Genomic DNA, 18,091 nt, shown 5'->3' on the forward strand with positions numbered 1-18,091 from the left:
ACCAGCTTCCCGCGGATGCAGGAGCGATTGTAGGTCGTTTCCCTTTGAAAACAAAAGAAAAACTGTTAGAATAAAACTTTAAATCAGCAAAGAATATGAAGCATACCTTAAGGGATAGAGTTCAAACCGTATTCGAGGATAATGGGGATCTGTGGCGTCTCCGCCCCAGCATCTTTCCACACCCGGCTCATCCCGAGCATCACCATCCCGGACTCCGCAAAGCGGTAAACCGAAGATTGGATCCGGGAAATCTTGGCAAACCATTCCGCCTCCTTGTAGTTGGAGGCGTGAAGGCTGGGGAGTGCTCTTCCATTCTTGAATGTCATCGCAATAGGGACGACACGGGCAGAGATGTAAAAGAACTCCCGCTTCCAAGACCGAAGACTGCGCTCGGTAGCACAAATCTTCAAACCCTTGATCCGGGTGACCAAGGTATACCACCCCTGGATGCACCTCCAGGAATAGAAGGTCATCAGGCGGTCGTCATGGGGCTCCACGCCCAGAATGAGGCACACCCATTCAAAATGGCGAATCTTGGCGATCGCCATTGGGTGTACTTCCGTCAGATGTACACCGTGTCTCTCCAGAACACGGTACACAAACTTCGTCAATGGGAACCTGAGATTCTCATACACGAAGAAGGCGGCATACACCCCTATCTTTCCCTTGGGGGCATCGTACACCGTCTGATGAGGCTTAGGAAACTCAGGCTCGAAAGGCTCGAGCATGAACTTCCTAACAATGTACTGATACAGATCGACGGTAAGAGCACACTGGCACTCACCAGCAGTACTCTTATCGTCCTTATCAGAAGTAGACGACGGATTCTCGGCATACACGTCAGACTCCTCGGCGGTAGCCTCAAGATCATTAACAGAAGACATGTTTTGGATGTAAAGAAGAACGATTTCAGGAGAATGCTCGATAGAAAAGTTAGAGTATTCGCCGGAAATCGTTTAGAAGAAGAGAGAGGTGAAACTGTGAGTTGAGATGTATCCTCTCCTCCCTTTATATACTCATCGCAATAAATGCGATGAATTTAATGCGGAAGAGAGAGGAAAACGCTGGTGCAATGAAACTATGACACGTGGAAAAAGCAAGCTGGCAACAGCTGTTGACAGGACGCGTGCCGTAAACTTCGCGGCCACTCACCCGAAAACTCGCGCCCACGCGCCTGAAAAAGCGTCTGGAATGACCATATACTGTCACGTCGCCATAACTTCCTGCACGTCCTGACACTGTCAGAAGAAACCGTCGGACGACGTTTCAACAGTTTGGACTGTTCTTATCCTTTCACCAACTCTTCGAATTTCAAAAAGATTCAAAAGTAAGCGGGACTATACCCCTTACCTTGGCAACCAAGTAACTATAAGACAAGTGCGAGTACAGTGTTAAGGCAAAACCCTTCACATACTTAGCACCTGCAGGGAATTGAAGCCAAGAATACCTCGGTAACCAAGTAATTATAAGACGGGTGCGGGTACAGTGTCAAGGCAAAACCCTTCACTTACTTAGCACCCGCAGGGAATTGAAGCCAGGAATACCTTGGAAGTAAAGTAACTATAAGACGAGTGCGGGTACAGTGTCAAGGCGAAACCCTTCACATACCTAGCACTCCGCAGGGAATTGAAACCAAGAAGGATCTTCTGGGCCATGCTTGCGGAAACGGGAATAACATCCCCGCATAGCGGGAACGTCGAGAACTAGATTGTTTGAAGCTCCAAGATGGAATTGGTTGTTTTAACATAATTGATCACTATGTTCAAAACTACCAAAACCTCATGGAGAATCTACACAAGTGGAACTCAACGCTCCTGACTTGCGATGAGGTTACAGACCTACCCGCATCATACCCAAAGATCAAGCAGAAAAGTCGGGAATTTCTGCACGTGACATTAGGACTTCCGCGGGAAGAATCCCCATGGAAAACCTTAAAACTAAACCCTTTTCAAAACCCTTTGCTTAAGTCCAAAAGTTCACCTCACTTATTAACAATTCATGAGAAGAACATTGGACTGGGGGGACTTGAAGAGGTAGGTCCCAACAGAGCCCAGTTGGACCCGCAAGACTCACCTCAAAGAGGGACGTCTGCGCAGTTGAACCCGCAAGACTCACCTTCAACAGGGACGTCTGCGCAAAGGCTAAACTCGCAAGACTCACCTTGAAGAGGGACGTCTGCGCAGGAACCAACTGGATCCGCAGGACCCACCATGCTCAGAGACGTGACGTCCTTATGCGCAGTACGCAAGCTGTTCCCGCAGGAAAAGCCTCCCAATGGTGAAGTACCCCGCCTGTTCCCGCAGCTGCGGATACAAGCCATCAGGGAAGGCTACCTGCGCAGCAAGGCTACACGCACAAGACACTTAACTCTTAAATAATTCAGTAATGTCACCTGAAGAAGGAGTGAGCAAGCCGGGAACACTCCCGCCCAAAGCCGGGAACACTCCCGCCCAAATGAGCCAGTCCGTACGCTACTGGAGGACCTTTTGTACTGTACCTGACGAGGTATGGACAAAAGGTCTGACCAAAGCAGCGACAGCTCACTGTGACAAAGGAATAGTACACAGCCGGCCTGGTCACTATCAGCCGCTGCCTACTCACCAACCCCTGTCACTATTAGCCACTGCCTACTCACCAACCTGTCGTAGCACGTGCATAGCCTGCAGTTAGTGGAAAAGGAATAGTACACAGCCGGCCTGGTCCCTATCAGCCGCTGCCTACCCACCAACTGCCAGCATGGCATGTGCGTAGCCCACAGTTGGCAGAACAGGAATACTATTCAGCCGGCTGTACCTTCTTGGAAACCTACCTTCGGCTATAAATACTCCAACACCTTGGAATGGTATGGACACATTACATTACCTTATCACATCATATCTTCTCTAGCAATCTCTTAATATACACTTATATTCAAGAGCAATCTAGTCTGATTCTCACGCCGGAGAGTGGTCACAAGGAGGTACCCCCCCCCCTTCTCAGTGACGAGCTCACGGTGTCTGTTTTGCAGGTCACCAGAAGAACCATCTTTGCCGGACATAACCCCTCGTGGGAAACATCTATTTAACCCCCAGATTATCCGTAATCTGCCCGGGGTCGATTAGTGTTTCTTCAGGTCTATTGTACGTAAGATAGGCGCACGATGAGTCAGCAAGTTAAAGTTGCAGATAACATCGAGTGTTTTGATTCGACAAGTGTAAACTTAACTCCAAAGCAAAAGGCTGATGAAGATGTATTAGTTTGGCCTTGGATGGCTGTGGTTGCTAACATTCATGTTGATTATCAAAATGATGGTGGTGACAAACTAAAAGATGATTGGGTTAATGAAGGTTACGGTCCAATCAAAGTTCATCTTCTTTTGAGCTTGCAGGATCACTTCGGGCTTGCTGTTGTTGAATTTGGGAAGTCACGGGAAGGATTTTTTCATGTCATGAAGTTTATGAAGGCATTTCAGGTAAACAAACATGGAAGGAAAGATTGGTTTGATACGGAGAATACCAAAGATGATAAGTTGTATGGTTGGATTGCAACTGATGAAGATTATAACTCCAATGGTGATGTTGGGAATTATCTTAGAAAAAATTGTGTTTTGAAGACTGTTGCTGATGTTCAAAAGGAGGATGAATCGGTAGTTTTGGGGTTGCGAACTATGATAGACGAAATGGACAAAAGAACCGAAGAACTGAATGGTAAAATAAGCAAAATAGATGTTCAGTTGGAAACTATTATGAAAGGGAAAGAATTGATGAGTGAGAACTTTGATAGAGGTATAATTTTCAAGATCGTTTATTGAAGTTCAGTTATATGTGTAATAACTATTTGTATATTAATTTGATTTTGTGTGTTTTTGTTTAGATATAGAAACGATGCACAATGAGGCACAAGAGCAGCTTAATGTGGTTACCACCGAGCATGAACGGACCCAGTGGCTGCTAGTAGAGCATGAAAAGGAACTAAAACCAAGTGAAGCTATTATTAATGAAACTAAAAAGAGGAGTACTGACAATGGGAAGAAAATGGTAGACGGATTATTTTTTGTGCTAGTGCAAGATTATCTTTTAATGTAATGAAATGTTATTTGGCAGATTGAGTTGGCAATTTTGGAACAGAAAAAGGCAGATGAAAGAGCATTGAAGCTAGCTGAGGATCATAGGGTTTGCTACCAAACTTTTTGTATTAAATCATGTGTTTTTATTACTAGTTTTTTTTTTAATTCTATGTGATTTAATAAAAAACATGACAGAGAGAAAAAGAAGATCTTCTCCAGAAAAGCATTGAGCTTCAAAAGAAGCTTGACGAAAAGCATTTGCTGGAGCTAACAATCAAGCAAATGAAGAGAGCCTTGGAAGTGATGAAACAAAAGAGCGATGAACATCTTGAAAAAAAGAACAAAATGGAAACAATAAAAAGACATCTCAAAGAAAAAGATGAGCAAATTGAGGATTTGGAAACATCTAATCAGACGTTAATGCTTCACATAGAACTTAAGAATCATAAATTAGTGGAAACTCGTAAAGAGCTAATTGAAGTGAGTTTGTTTCCTTTCAATATTTATATAATTTGTTATATCGTTAACAATGCCGACCAGAATTAAGTCATTGATCTAAATGGATAAAATGTGTGCCAGTTACTGATACAAAACATAGGGGATGTGATCCTCCCACACCACCCCCACATGCCTATACGGCTCGTATAGGCTTATACGGCCGTATAGGGTACACATGCCTGACAAGGGGACAAAAAAAACAGCTTTTTGCAGCCTATACGACCGTATAGGCATTAAATGTCTCGTATTGCATTCAGACAAAACCATAAAAGCTATACGGTCGTATAGGGCTATACGACCGTATAGAAAATAAAAGCTATACGGTTGTATAGGGCTATACGACCGTATAGAAAACATTTGCAGAAACATTCAGACTGCCTTAATCGCTGTCGGAAAACGATTTAAAAAAAACCTCAAATTTTGGGGTGCATTTTTATTTTAATGTATGTTGACTAGATGTTAAAAAAACATCAATTTTATTATATGTAAGCAACAAATATGCCTAGACAGTCTTGAGCTTTTGACGAGCTAAGCTTGAGCTCAATATTTAAACCCATTAAGATAAATGAACCAAATACGACCCGTATAAATCACATATATTGTATATATGGTCATCATTTTAAAAAAAAAAGTGTATAAACGAGCCAAATACGACCCGTATAAATCACATATATTGTATATATGGTTATCATTTTTTTTAAAAAAAAGTGCCTATACGACCGTATAGGCCTATACGAGGCACAATAAACGATGGCAGACAACCTCTGACACGATTCAGGTCCTATACGACTGTATAGCCCTATACGAACCGTATAGGACAAAAAATGGTGTATGAGGATCCATGGTGGTGTGGGAGGATCCCATGCCAAACATAGTTACTGAAATTAAGTTTTATTCATGTTTGTTTGAACAATAGGGGTTTACTGAAATTACTAGCAGACGTGTTGGTGTGAAGAGAATGGGGGAGCTTGATGGAAAGCCTTGTTTTGATGCTGCTAAGAAAAAGGAGGTCTCCGAGTATGCCATAAAATTGGCATCTTTGTGGGAGGATCATCTCAGGGATCCTAACTGGCACCCTTTTAAGGTCATCAATGTCAAAGGGACAATCATGGTAATAACAGTATACTCTTTCTTTTTTTCTTGTTTTTATAAAACTTATATTTAATATAAAAATCAATAGCTTTTGTTTTCTAGATTAGATTTCTCCTAAGTCAGCTCATATTTTTGTTTTCACATAATTTATGAAGTTGCATTTGTTTGTAATCTTTTGGTAAACATGCATTGTGCAGGAGATTCTGGACGAAGAAGATGAGAAGATTAAGAGCCTGAAAGATGAATATGAGAAAGACGTGTATGATGCTGTCGTTACAGCTCTAAAAGAAAGAAACGAGTACAACCCAAGCGGCAGATATCCAGTGCTAGAACTTTGGAACAAGATGGAGGAAAGACCGGCAACCATGAAAGAAGCCATTGAAGTTGTTCTTGGTCAATGGAAAACCTATAAACAACACAAACAGAGGTTAAACTAGATTGCCGGATAACGTTGGTGAGTAGTAGTTGTTTAAACCTGAACTTGTATTATTAAGTATCAGCAAACACTTCATTTTGGAGTGTTGTTTAAGTGATAGCTTTCTTTTTGTCTAAAACATCTTTTGGATGTTAGCATTCATCCTTTGGTGAATCTAAAATATATGAAATTTGTGCTAGTTCTTGAGTTCATTTTCCTTTAATTGTTTGTTTTCCGGTTCTTAAGTTTTATTGTTTTTTCTACAAACAAAACCTATTATTTATTTGACGAACCACGCTAAGCTAATCAACAAACAAAGCCGTATATCTTTAGATCATAATTTTTTTGTCACAATTAGATGTTAAAGAAATTGTTGAATAAACTAAGTAATATTTTACCAACTTTTTTCCTGTTAAAAAGTAGACATTTTTGGCAATGGTAACAATTTTTTTCTCAATGAACCAACTAATTCTATGTACTGTTCAGTCAACTTTCTAATATAAAAAGACGTTAACTATTTGGATGAGGCTGCCATAGATTCTCAAATCAGGTTACGTTATAACACAGATCATATTTGAAAAAAAGTAAATGTGAAACTAAATCTCATAAATGAGTCAATTGGTGACCCGAACATGTTTTATTTAGCTAAATGTGTTTGGGGGGTTGATATGAAATTGACTAGTGAATTTTGTTAGATGTTCGTGTTGTATGTTCGTACCATATTAGAATTTGATACCCTGATTGAGACTTTGCTCTGTGACTTCCTCTACAATCGCACTCACATCCTTGGAGAGTTGGAGACATTAAAACATCCAGGAACGCACAAATCATCAAACGTGAGGCAACTTACCACCACTTACTACATCTTGATCGTATCTAGATAATAGCCACCAACATGAATATGCAAGTTTTATAGGTGACTATCTATATTCTTAACCCCCTGTTATCATTTATGTATGTATTAATATTACTAGACGGGTGCCCGCGCGATGCGGCGGGTAATCATGTAACAATTAACGAACAACGTTTGAACCAATCATCACCTTTGGTCAGCTGGTTTCCGAATGTTCAAACCATAGCAAACGTTTGGTTTACGGTTTATACAAAAAATTGGTCATATAAAACCGGACCGGAAGGTCGACTTATTATTGAAACTCAATGCGTGTAATCAAACCATTAGTAACGATTCAGTTTAAAGTTTCAAAGGTTTAGTTTCGGTTCTTAATAACAAAAAAATCGAACCAACGGTTTAGCTCACAATATTACTTGGAAAACCATTAAAAACCGAATTGTGAACACCCATACGTAATATTTTTATTTGAAAAGTTATAGCAATATCATACCCAAATTAAAGACAATAAAATACTCATTTTTATGGTGCAATTATTTATAAAAAATATTAACGTATGAAAAAATTATGGCCGTTGGCAAATCGTTGGTGGGAAGTTATTTTCATTTAAAATTAAAATGAATCTATGGGTAAAGATAAATGTTCAAAGTAGTAATTATTTTCTTAAATTTACAAAAGTCGAGGGGGTAATGTTGTAACTATTTCAAGACATATTTTTCAATGGACAAGTTTGCCCTTGTCTTGGATGCTATGTAAGATGTACCTTGAGCAATAAAAATTGTAAATTACTTAAAAATATGAGGTGTCTTAATTTGCCCATGTCTCATGTATTATATATAGAATAGATAACCCTATAAATAGAAGGTTCATGTACTTGATATGATGTACTCAATAAAGGAGTTCTTTCATTCTCTTTGTGTTATCTCTTTTATAGGCTATGTTGCTATTAGGCCGTTGTTTTACAACACGTTATCAACACAAATTGCTTTACGTTATCGACGCAAATTGCTTTTGGAATGTATCGTATGATCATAAGGTATGTCAACCTTGTCCATTAAAAATGTTGTTTTTGTTTTCTTAAACAATACCCGGGGTTTGCAGCCCAGACAATTCTCTCTTTCATTTTTCCTGTTTTCATTTTATGTTGAACCCAAATTCCAGTTGCAATTTGCAAACTCGTAAAACCTTCGGAGCATCACTTGTGCAAATAAGCCAGCCGCTGAACCTGTGTCCAAACCGAACCACACCGTCGTCCGTCGATGCAGACTGGTCACTAGTCACTGCTCCTTGTAGGTATTTTTTTTTGCTTCTTTTATGATTAATTTAATCAATTCGAAATGATTATTCAAAGTAGTTTGCTTTGTGAAAATCTTTTTGAAAGAGAGTGTTGTATTCTAGTTATCCGATTCATATTGATCCGACCCAGTCTTGCTTAAGGCAATTCCTGGAACCAGGGATGCCCTCCACCTGTTCGACGATTTGTCTGACTGAAATTATGTTTTCATATATGCCTTTTTTTTAGCCTTTGCTATATCTGCAAACTTGTTATTGTTAGCTATGTATATAATGATTCCAATTAGCTATGGAATAAAATTGTTTTTTTAGCTCATTTTACCTTTTAAATCCATAAATGACCAGAATTCGACATCAAGCACTCATTTTTAGTCCTATATGTTTTTCTTTTTCAGAAATCAAGCGAGTTAGCTCGTAATTAAAAGATGTGGTTACGTCGTAAGAACCCTGTTATTTATTTAGAGGCTTTCCAAAGATACTCAAAATCACCATGGATTCTCCAAACTTGTCGATTTTCAGACGCCCCTTTCAAAAAACCAAAGCTTGCACCCCTACAGGTTTCTTTCTATCCCTATTTTCCTTTTAAACAACAGCAGTTGGTTCGCATTCAAATAATCCTTGTACTATTAATGAAGGAACGTAGAATGATAGACCGGCGTAGGCTGTGTGCTAAAGGTGGAGATGGTGGTAATGGTTGCTTTAGCTTCGCCGCAGTCGACACGTGCTTCATGGGAAAGCGGACGGTGAGTAATTATTTTCTATAGTTATATTATTGACTGCTTTTATAATTTACATTAGTATCAGGGTTTGAGTTTATGTTTGTGAAACCTAAACATTTATTAATATGTGGTATACAGGCGGAAATGGAGGAAGAGGCGGTGATGTGATTCTAGAATGTTCCCCGACAATTTGGGATTTGAGCAGCTTGCAACATCATATTGTTTGTTCTCTGTTCTCTTCTTTTTCTTCTTCTTCAATAAAACATGATTTTACACAGACTATCTGTGGTTTGAAGTAGTGAATGTGGTATTTTACAGAATGCAAAGAGAGGCGGCCATGGAGCTTCAAAAAATAAGATAGGAAGCCGAGGAGACGACAAGGTTATTTTCCAGTTTAAAAGTGTCCAAAAAAAACATTTTGACATAACTAGTGTTAATATCATTGATCACTGACCTTTTGTTACTAGGTTGTTTTAGTACCTGTTGGTACCGTACTTCATCTCGTTGAGGGTGAGATGCCTTCTATGGTTGGGAAAGGATCCTCTGAGCCATTAAACCCGTGGGAAATTCCTGCAACCCCTGAGAATAATCACAAGGAAATGAACATACCTAAAGTTTCTTCAAATGCGAGTAAAAAAAGCAAGCCTGTTCTTGACTTGGAACACTTTGACTTGTCAAATGAAGAAAAGGTAAGTTCATGTGAAGCTCTAGTGACTGCCAATGGTGAGTTTGAATCAGACAAAACGGAAGAATCTGAACAAGAAGAAGAAGAAGAGCGTATTGAGTATACTGTTGCTGAGTTGACTGAACCAGGTCAAAGGATAATTGTGGCTCATGGAGGTGAAGGTGGTTTAGGTAACGTCTCTCTCTCAGCATCTTATAAAAAATCTAGTCATAGAAAGGCTGACGACACACAAGAAGACGAAAGTGACGACACGTCTTCTCTCACAACTGGTTCTCCCGGTTCAGAGTCGGTTCTCATCTTAGAACTCAGCATAGCCGACGTAGGTCTAGTGGGAATGCCAAATGCGGGTAAAAGTACACTTTTAGGAGCATTATCGTTAGATCATAATTCTTATTGACAGTTTGATGTTAAGAGAAATTGTTGAATAAACCATGTGTAGGTGATAAGATTAAACATTTTACAAACTTCTTTCCCTGTTTAAAAATCTAACTTCTTTTTTAGCACTAAAAACGTTTTCGAGGGCTGCCATAAAATCCCCATCGCCAATTTTTTAACTTGAAACCTACCCTCCAAGAGGCACATGCCTTTACCATGTGGGCTGACTCTACATTGGCAATCAGGTTAACTTGAAAAAAGTAAATGCACAACTAAATTTATTAAACAAGTTAATTTGCGAGCCTGTAAAGGTAGACCCGAACATGTTTTGTGTAGCTAAACGTGTTTGTGGGATTGATATAAAACTGAACAATGAATTTTATGTTGCATTTTCGTATCGTGTTAAAGTTTCATAATCTATATGAGACTATCCTCTATGACTGCCATAACGATTGCATCAAGAGTCTTCAACACAATAAATTCACATCCTTGGTGACATTAGAATTTAGAAACATCCATACATGCCCGTATCATAAAACGTGAGTTGAGGCATCTTACTACCGCTTGGTTCATCGTAATCTTATTCATCTTTATCTATCTAGATCATTGTCACAAACGTAAATCTTCAAGTCTATTAAATTTTGATCCATGTTTAATTTTTTAGCATGAATGACCTATCTCTTCCTTTTTCCTTAAGCAAAAAAGACAAGTATCTTACTTTATGAGATTGTTATGATCTATCTTTTCTATAGAGTAGAGCTTTGTGTTTGCCACGACTATTATGCCGTACTAAACACTTCTAAAACACTTACCACTAATATATTGTTAAGCGGGTTGGACAATACAACACAACACAACACATTTAACATGATTAAATTTAAGCATTTCAATGGCAGGACGCATTTATCACAACTATTGACACAACTGACTAAACATGATTAAAAAATAATAAGCCATAACTAATACGATAAAATGAAAGTTACCATAAGTTACAACCCATATTCAATTATAAGAAATAAATATAATTATTTATAAATTATAAACCCACAAAACTAATTAATAGAATATAAACAAGTTGGTCTCGAAGTTTGGGCATGATTTCTTGTAAGTCAAAACGAGCCGAGCTTGGATTTGGCTTGTTTACAACCCTAGAATTAGCATGTTGTAGTCAGTTTGTAAACCTGTAATACTACCAACGACTTGAAATTGGTCATACCAAAACCGACCCGCGTTTCAAACCCTTGAACCAATCCTTACTATTGGCAGACATATTATATGAAGGGGGGGGGGGGGGGGGCAACTGACCCTTGTGAACAACAAAAAAAATAGTAGTATATATGTGTTAAATTCCTAACCGAACCCTACAAAATTTTGATACTAACCCCTATGGAAATTTGAGAACGACTGAACGACCCCAATGGAATTTCAAAAACGTCTCCCATGAAATTTCAATACCGAGCCTAACAAAAATAATTTTACATATTTATAATTATAATTATATATAAATAATTTATCCAAATAAACGTAAGTTTAATAGAACCAATTTTAATACTAACTTAAGTCCAAATGCCGAATAAATTTATACTTGATATTTAAGCCTAGGTCCCAAAATCTCAACCCAAACTACAATTAACTTAATTAAAAAAAGGTTATGATGATGCAAGTAATGTGTCGGGTGAGCAACGGGTTAAGAGATCTTTAAAAAAATATATTTTGGCTTAATGCATTGCTTTGATTGCCAACGTCATTTGCATTTGTGTATTGTTTATTGAAGTTATTACCCGTCGCAACCATAAGGGTTAAAGGATGTTTTTGGCGATTTAGTACGTGAAGTCTAATTTGTATAATCAAATGGGTGATGAGAATTTAAACAATAGTTGTATTTATTTTATTAAGAAAACTTGATTGTCAATGTCAAACTAAATGGTGTTTTAGGGGGTGTTTGGGATTCCTTTGTGAAACCTCCTTTTACTTTTGTCAAAAGTTGTGACTTTTGGAACTTTTGAAACCTTCACTCCCAAAAATCTTGTTTTTCCCACTTAACGTTTCACTACCAAACACCTTATAACTTTTTCCAAAGGTAAATAAAATGCAAAATTAGGTTTCAAAAGGAACCACAAACACCACCTTAGTTAGATTTAAAAACTGAAGAACATAGATAACAACTCTAAATATATTGTATTTTAATTATCCATTTTCAATGAAGTTTCATGTATTTTTTATGGTTATATGATATCTTGTTTCATTATCTTTTTTTCTATATAACACGACTCGATTGTACCCAACTTAAACAGTCGTACCAAACCAACAAATTTATATAACGAAAAATTCTGACCCCGTGAAAATATTTCTTGATACGTCACTTATCCTTACTCCCATAAAAACTAGTTTCAACAAAAACCGGTTTTGAGTCTTTGACCACGATTAATTGACTCAAAACTAAAATCGGTTTGGGCCAAAGCCCAAACAAATCTCTCCGGTTGCAATTTGCAAAGTAAAAAACTTGACTTGTGCAAATAAGCCAGCCACTCTAGAGGTGCACAAATCGGGTTTTTTAAATACCCGGGTTCGGGTATAGAAACGGGTTCGGGTATGACCGGGTAAGAGTATGACCGGGTATTGGTAATAATCGGGTCGGGTTCGGGTAGGGTATTGTCTCTAAAAACCATACCCTATGCATCGGGTTCGGGTCGGGTATAGAACCGGGTATTTGAATACCCTATTATAGGGTATTGAAAAAACCCTATTTACGGGTTTTTTTGGGTTTTTTTTCTGGTATTTTTTTGGTATCAATTGGATTTTTTTAAAAGTTTACACTTTTTAGGGGTATTATTCGGGTATTTTTAAGGTATTTTTCGGGTATACATCGGGTATTTTAAATACCCGGTTTCGGGTATTGGAAAACCCCGGTTCCGGGTTCGGGTATTACCGGGTACAAATCGGGTTTTCGGGTATTACCGGGTGCAAATCGGGTCTGGTTCGGGTTCGGGTTTTAGTGCCAAAATGCATTCCCTATCCGTACCCTACGGGTAGGGTCGGGCACGGGTTCGGGTATTAAAAACCCGGGTTTTAGAAAAACCGGTTCCGGGTATTTATTTCGGGTCCGGTTCCGGGTTCGGGTTTTTTGTGCACCTCTAAGCCACTCAACCTGTGTCAAAAGTCAAAAACCGAACCACACCGTCGTCCGTCGCTGCAGACTGGTGTCATCACCGCACCGCCCTTTGCCTGCTCACTAGTCACTGCTCCTTGTAGGTATTTTTTGCTTCTTGTATGATTTATTTAATCAATTCAAAATGATTATTGAAAGTAGTTTGCTTTGTAAAAATCTTTTTGAAAGAGATTGTTTTATTCTAGTTATCTGACCCAGGGATGCCCTCCACCTGTTCGACGATTTGTCTGATTGAAATTGTGTTTTCATATATGCTTTTTTTACCCTTTGCTAATTCTGCAAACTTGTTATTGTTACCTATGGAATAAGACTTTCCTTTTTAGCCCATTTTACCTTTTAATTCCATAAATTACCAGAATTCGACATCAAGCACTCATGTTTTTCTTTCTCAGAAATCAACCGTAATCAAAAGATGTGGTTACGTCGTAAGAACCCTGTTATTTATTTAGAGGCTTTCCAAAGATCACCATGGATTCTCCAAACTTGTCGATTTTCAGACGCCCCTTTCAAAAAACCAAAGCTTGCACCCCTACTGGTTTCCCTCTATTCCTATTTTCCTTTTAAACAACTGCAGTAGGTTTTTAGTTGCATTCAAATAATCCTTGTACTATTAATGAAGGAACGTAGAATGATAGACCGGCGTAGGCTGTGTGCTAAAGGTGGAGATGGTGGTAATGGTTGCTTTAGCTTCCGCCGCAGTCGACACGTGCGTCATGGGAAAGCTGACGGTAAGTAATTATTTTGTATACTTATATTATTGACTGTTTTTATATTAATATCAGGCACTTAGTATTTATGTTCATGAAACCTAAACCTTTCTTAATCTGTGGTATATAGGCGGAAATGGAGGAAGAGGCGGTGATGTGATTCTAGAATGTTCCCCGACAATTTGGGATTTGAGCAGCTTGCAACATCATATTGTTTGTTATCTGTTCCCTTCCTTTTTTTCTTCTTCAATAAAACATGATTTTACACAAATTATCTGTAGTTTGAAGTAATGAATATGGTGTTTTATAGAATGCAAAGAGAGGCGGCCATGGAGCTTCAAAAAATAAGATAGGAAGCCGAGGAGATGACAAGGTTATTTTCCAGTTTAAAAAGTGTCCAAAAAAACTATTTTGATATAACTAGTATTGATATCATTGATCATTGACTTTTTGTTACTAGGTTGTTTTAGTACCTGTTGGTACCGTACTTCATCTCGTTGAGGGTGAGATGCCTTCTATGGTTGGAAAAGGATCCTCTGCGCCTTTGAACCCCTGGGAAATTCCTACAACCCCCGAGAATAATCACAAGGAAATGAACATACCTAAAGTTTCTTCAAATGCGAGTAAAAAAAGCAAGCCTGTTCTTGACTTGGAACACTTTGACTTGTCAAATGAAGAAAAAGTAAGTTCATGTGAAGCTCAAGTGACTGCCATTTGTGAGTCTGAATCAGACAAAACGGAAGAATCCGAACAAGAAGAAGAAGAGCGTATTGAGTATGATGTTGCTGAGTTGACTGAACCGGGCCAAAGGATAATTGTGGCTCATGGAGGTGAAGGTGGTTTAGGTAACGTCTCTCTCTCAGCATCTAATAAAAAATCTTGTCATAGAAAGGCTGACGGCACCGATGTACAAGAAGACGAAAATGACGACACGTCTTCACTCACAACTGGTTCTCCTGGTTCAGAGTCGGTTCTCATCTTAGAACTCAAAAGCATAGCCGACGTAGGTCTAGTGGGAATGCCAAACGTGGGTAAGAGTACACTCTTAGGAGCATTATCTAAAGCACAACCGAGAATAGGTCATTACGCTTTCACAACATTAAGGCCTAATTTAGGTAACTTAACTTATGATGATGTATCAGTCACGGTTGCTGATATTCCCGGACTTATAAAAGGGGCCCACGAAAACCGTGGGCTCGGGCATGCTTTTCTTCGCCATATAGAACGGACTAGAGTTCTTGCTTATGTTCTGGACTTGGCTGCTGCATTAGATGGTAGAAAAGGGGTTCCACCATGGGAACAATTGAGAGATTTGATTTTGGAGCTTGAGTTTTATAATGAGGGTTTGTCGGGTCGACCCGCTTTGATTGTGGCTAATAAAATTGATGAAGCGGGAGCTGAGGAGGTGTATGATGAGTTAAGAAGAAGGGTGTCTGGTGTAAACATTTTCCCGGTTTGTGCGGTTTTGGAAGAAGGCATGGGTGAGTTAAAAGATGGTCTTAGGATGCTGGTGAATGGTGAGGATTCTAATAGGTTGACATTGGGTGACATTCATGTTGATTAGGATGAGAATTGTGTTTATTTCAAAATTGGGGACATTGGTTTGGTGTTTGGCATTGAAAATGCTGCGACTTCTTGACTCGATTGAATTGCTCATTTTATTCATTCGATATTCCTCGGGAAGTCCGCTAACGTGGGGTTTTAGTTCAACCAGAACTCGTTTTGACACGAATACGTTTTAAGACGACCTGTTATGTTCTGAACCCGTTTTAACACGCTAGTTGACTCGACCCAACACATCCGTTTTACTGGGTTCTGGTGTAGTTGATGTTTTCTGGCTGTTATTTACTAGGGTATACCCCATTTTTTGTTCGTGGAATCAAAGTACTATGCAAACTATAATAATATAAAACTATCAATATGGTGTATAAAGTTGAGTGTTACGTGTCGTTTACTGCAACACAATTACGAACGTATTGTAAAATTATTAGCATTAGACCTAAGTTGGTCAAGTGCTGCCATCTACTCGTGGTTGTTCTACTTCTACTTGTTTTTTACCATAGGAATGTTTAATAATGTTAACTAACTTGCGAGTACACATTGGGTTTTTGAAATAGGTGTCAATTATAAAATTAAGAAAAATGGTTAAGATTGTGTGCTTATGTAGGAGTAGTACAACTTTTTTGGAAGGTCTCTTTTAAAGCAACAAAAAGCAAATTCGTGTCCTCCTTTGTTCAAAGTGAAGAATATTGATGATGTAAGAGAACAAATGCCATGCTTTCATGCCTAATTTGAAATATAAATGATTTTCTTTTATTTTCACTAAATACGAGCTTATCTAAATTTTCTTAAGTTTTATATAAAGATAGATGGTTTATAACAATATAAAATACAAGTTAACACATGCTCAATGTACTTTATGTTTTTCTCCTACTTTATCAACGTATTATTTCCCATTTAAATATTTGTAAAATTAGGGATGATATTAGTACACTCTCTACAAGAATTCAGACACCTATTACATGATCGTATGCCCATACGATCGTATGGAATTTCCGTACAAAAGCATTTGGCATCGTACATCTGATTGTGAAGTCCGTGCGAATTTGACCAAGAACTCATACTATAGTATGACCTATGTACAATCATAAGAAAATTAGAAACATATTGAAAGTTGAATAGTCTAGTTTTTTTACAAATATAATCAAAATTATCCATGTAACTATCTCTTTTATGAGTTTATCAACCAAGGGACGCTTATAAGTTATAACCATATCAAAACATAAATATACTATAAAGGTGTTCAAAGCAAATAATCATATCAAAACAAAATATACTATATATAAAGATACACATACAAAAAACATTACTTAAGTGCTACCTTTTATACGAAAGTTACAATCAGAAATAGCAAGTCAAGCTTCCCTAGATCTAGTATGATGGTTGTATTGATTTTTGAAGATGGATGTCCAAGGAGACAAAGTTGGCAGTAGAGAATAAGTTTGGTGGGGTTGTGTTGTGCAAATAGAATGTGGAGAAGGTGGCTTAGTGGTTCTTTCACTTGCATTTGTTATATCATGTTGGAGTTTTTAAAATACAGTTGGACATTTCTGTAAGAGTTTGGCTTCATTTTCGTGTTAATAGTAAAATGGGACGAGACCAATACAGACTACAGAGTGATTTTTTGGATACCAAGCAGAGTTTGCTTAATCTTTTTAGAATGAATCTGAAGTTGATTTAAAGTGGGGGTTGTGATAACTGATAAGACACATTTTTTGCTTACGATTTCTGAAAGACATACAATTACGTATATTTAGTTGGAGTGAAATTTCATGAAAAAATCATGCCAAGTATATTAATTTTTTTTTTGTTTATAACATCTTATTGTCAAAACATAAAAATTAATCAAAGATAAACCCGAAAATCATAGGCCTGAGCTAGTGAGCTTCAACTTATCTTTTTATACAATCAAGCCACCCCGATGGCTCCAAATATATGTTTACTTTGTTCGATTCCTCGTCTCATTCTCCACTTTAACAGGAGCATGTATTAACAATTCAACAGCAGGCAGAAGGCCAAAATACAAACAAACAGAAGACAACATACCCATAATAACTAGAGAACAACTAAGATGACACCCAAAGCCAATTACCAACCTAAGTACAAACAAACAGAAGACAAAAAACCCATAATAACTAGAAAGTGCATGTGGAGAATCAGCACGTGTTCATTCCATTTGCCTTCGACACTTTTGGATCCCTAGCTCCCGAGGCGGTTCGCTTCTTGGAGCGGATGCAGAAGGTGGTCCACAGTGACTCGCAGAGCCCCAGGAACCAAGGATTTATATTTAGTAGAATAGGCTTTGCGATTCAAAAGGGGATAGCGGCGCAGCTTGTTGCTCGCTTACCCATTATCCAGATGTAGTTCGGTTTTTGTTATATATAAAAGAATGATTGTTCATTAAAAATTATTTTGATCTAAAAAAAAAAAAGACCACAAACTGACCACCAGGAATTAAAGTCCTTTGATCTTCTTGAAATCCACTGATTGAAATGCCCGGATCATTATGTCGGCAAAAAAGGTCCAATATGTCCTTATTAATTTGTACTAAAAACCTTTTTTTTTAAGCCACCATATAAAATAAGCAACACGCTTTGCCAAACTGATACTAGACAGCCAAAATATTATATGTTACCCAAGTGGCAGGTCAATGCCCTACCATTTAAAGACTTTAAACCCACCC

General features: G+C 38.2%; 2 protein-coding genes across 3 annotated transcripts; both read left to right on the top strand.

Annotated features, from left to right (window-relative positions):
- The first annotated feature begins 3,136 nt into the window (after positions 1 to 3,136).
- Positions 3,137 to 5,708, top strand: LOC143614367 (protein INVOLVED IN DE NOVO 2-like). The gene is made up of 5 exons (XM_077087823.1): positions 3,137 to 3,764; positions 3,853 to 4,016; positions 4,083 to 4,151; positions 4,241 to 4,525; positions 5,460 to 5,708. Exons 1-5 carry the CDS (start codon positions 3,140 to 3,142, stop codon positions 5,706 to 5,708), a joined length of 1,392 nt encoding a protein of 463 aa, XP_076943938.1. The 5' UTR covers positions 3,137 to 3,139.
- Positions 5,709 to 8,072: 2,364 nt separating this feature from the next.
- Positions 8,073 to 15,412, top strand: LOC143614370 (putative GTP-binding protein OBGM, mitochondrial). Of its 2 annotated transcripts, XM_077087826.1 has the most exons (6): positions 8,073 to 8,193; positions 8,589 to 8,750; positions 13,761 to 13,869; positions 13,979 to 14,061; positions 14,159 to 14,221; positions 14,309 to 15,412. In XM_077087826.1, exons 2-6 carry the CDS (start codon positions 8,619 to 8,621, stop codon positions 15,410 to 15,412), a joined length of 1,491 nt encoding a protein of 496 aa, XP_076943941.1. In that variant the 5' UTR covers positions 8,073 to 8,193; positions 8,589 to 8,618. The 2 variants fall into 2 exon arrangements, with proteins under 2 accessions (XP_076943941.1, XP_076943942.1); XM_077087827.1 differs by lacking the exons at positions 8,073 to 8,193; positions 8,589 to 8,750 and adding an exon at positions 13,554 to 13,676.
- The last annotated feature ends 2,679 nt before the right edge of the window (positions 15,413 to 18,091 follow it).

This window comes from Bidens hawaiensis, unplaced genomic scaffold (genome assembly GCF_021521415.1).
Source record: "Bidens hawaiensis isolate Kalapana, Puna unplaced genomic scaffold, B.hawaiensis_p1.1 tig00039896_1, whole genome shotgun sequence".
Lineage (NCBI taxonomy): Eukaryota > Viridiplantae > Streptophyta > Magnoliopsida > Asterales > Asteraceae > Bidens > Bidens hawaiensis.

Excerpts from the sequence above, each read along its gene's own strand:
- LOC143614367 (XM_077087823.1), top strand. The coding sequence starts at position 3,140 with ATGAGTCAGCAAGTTAAAGTTGCAGATAACATCGAGTGTTTTGATTCG. Across the intron at positions 4,017-4,082 it reads CTGACAATGGGAAGAAAATG|ATTGAGTTGGCAATTTTGGA; the intron begins GTAGACGGATTA and ends GTTATTTGGCAG. Across the intron at positions 4,526-5,459 it reads CTCGTAAAGAGCTAATTGAA|GGGTTTACTGAAATTACTAG; the intron begins GTGAGTTTGTTT and ends TTTGAACAATAG.
- LOC143614370 (XM_077087826.1), top strand. The coding sequence starts at position 8,619 with ATGTGGTTACGTCGTAAGAACCCTGTTATTTATTTAGAGGCTTTCCAA. Across the intron at positions 13,870-13,978 it reads GCGTCATGGGAAAGCTGACG|GCGGAAATGGAGGAAGAGGC; the intron begins GTAAGTAATTAT and ends TGTGGTATATAG. Across the intron at positions 14,062-14,158 it reads GCAGCTTGCAACATCATATT|AATGCAAAGAGAGGCGGCCA; the intron begins GTTTGTTATCTG and ends GGTGTTTTATAG.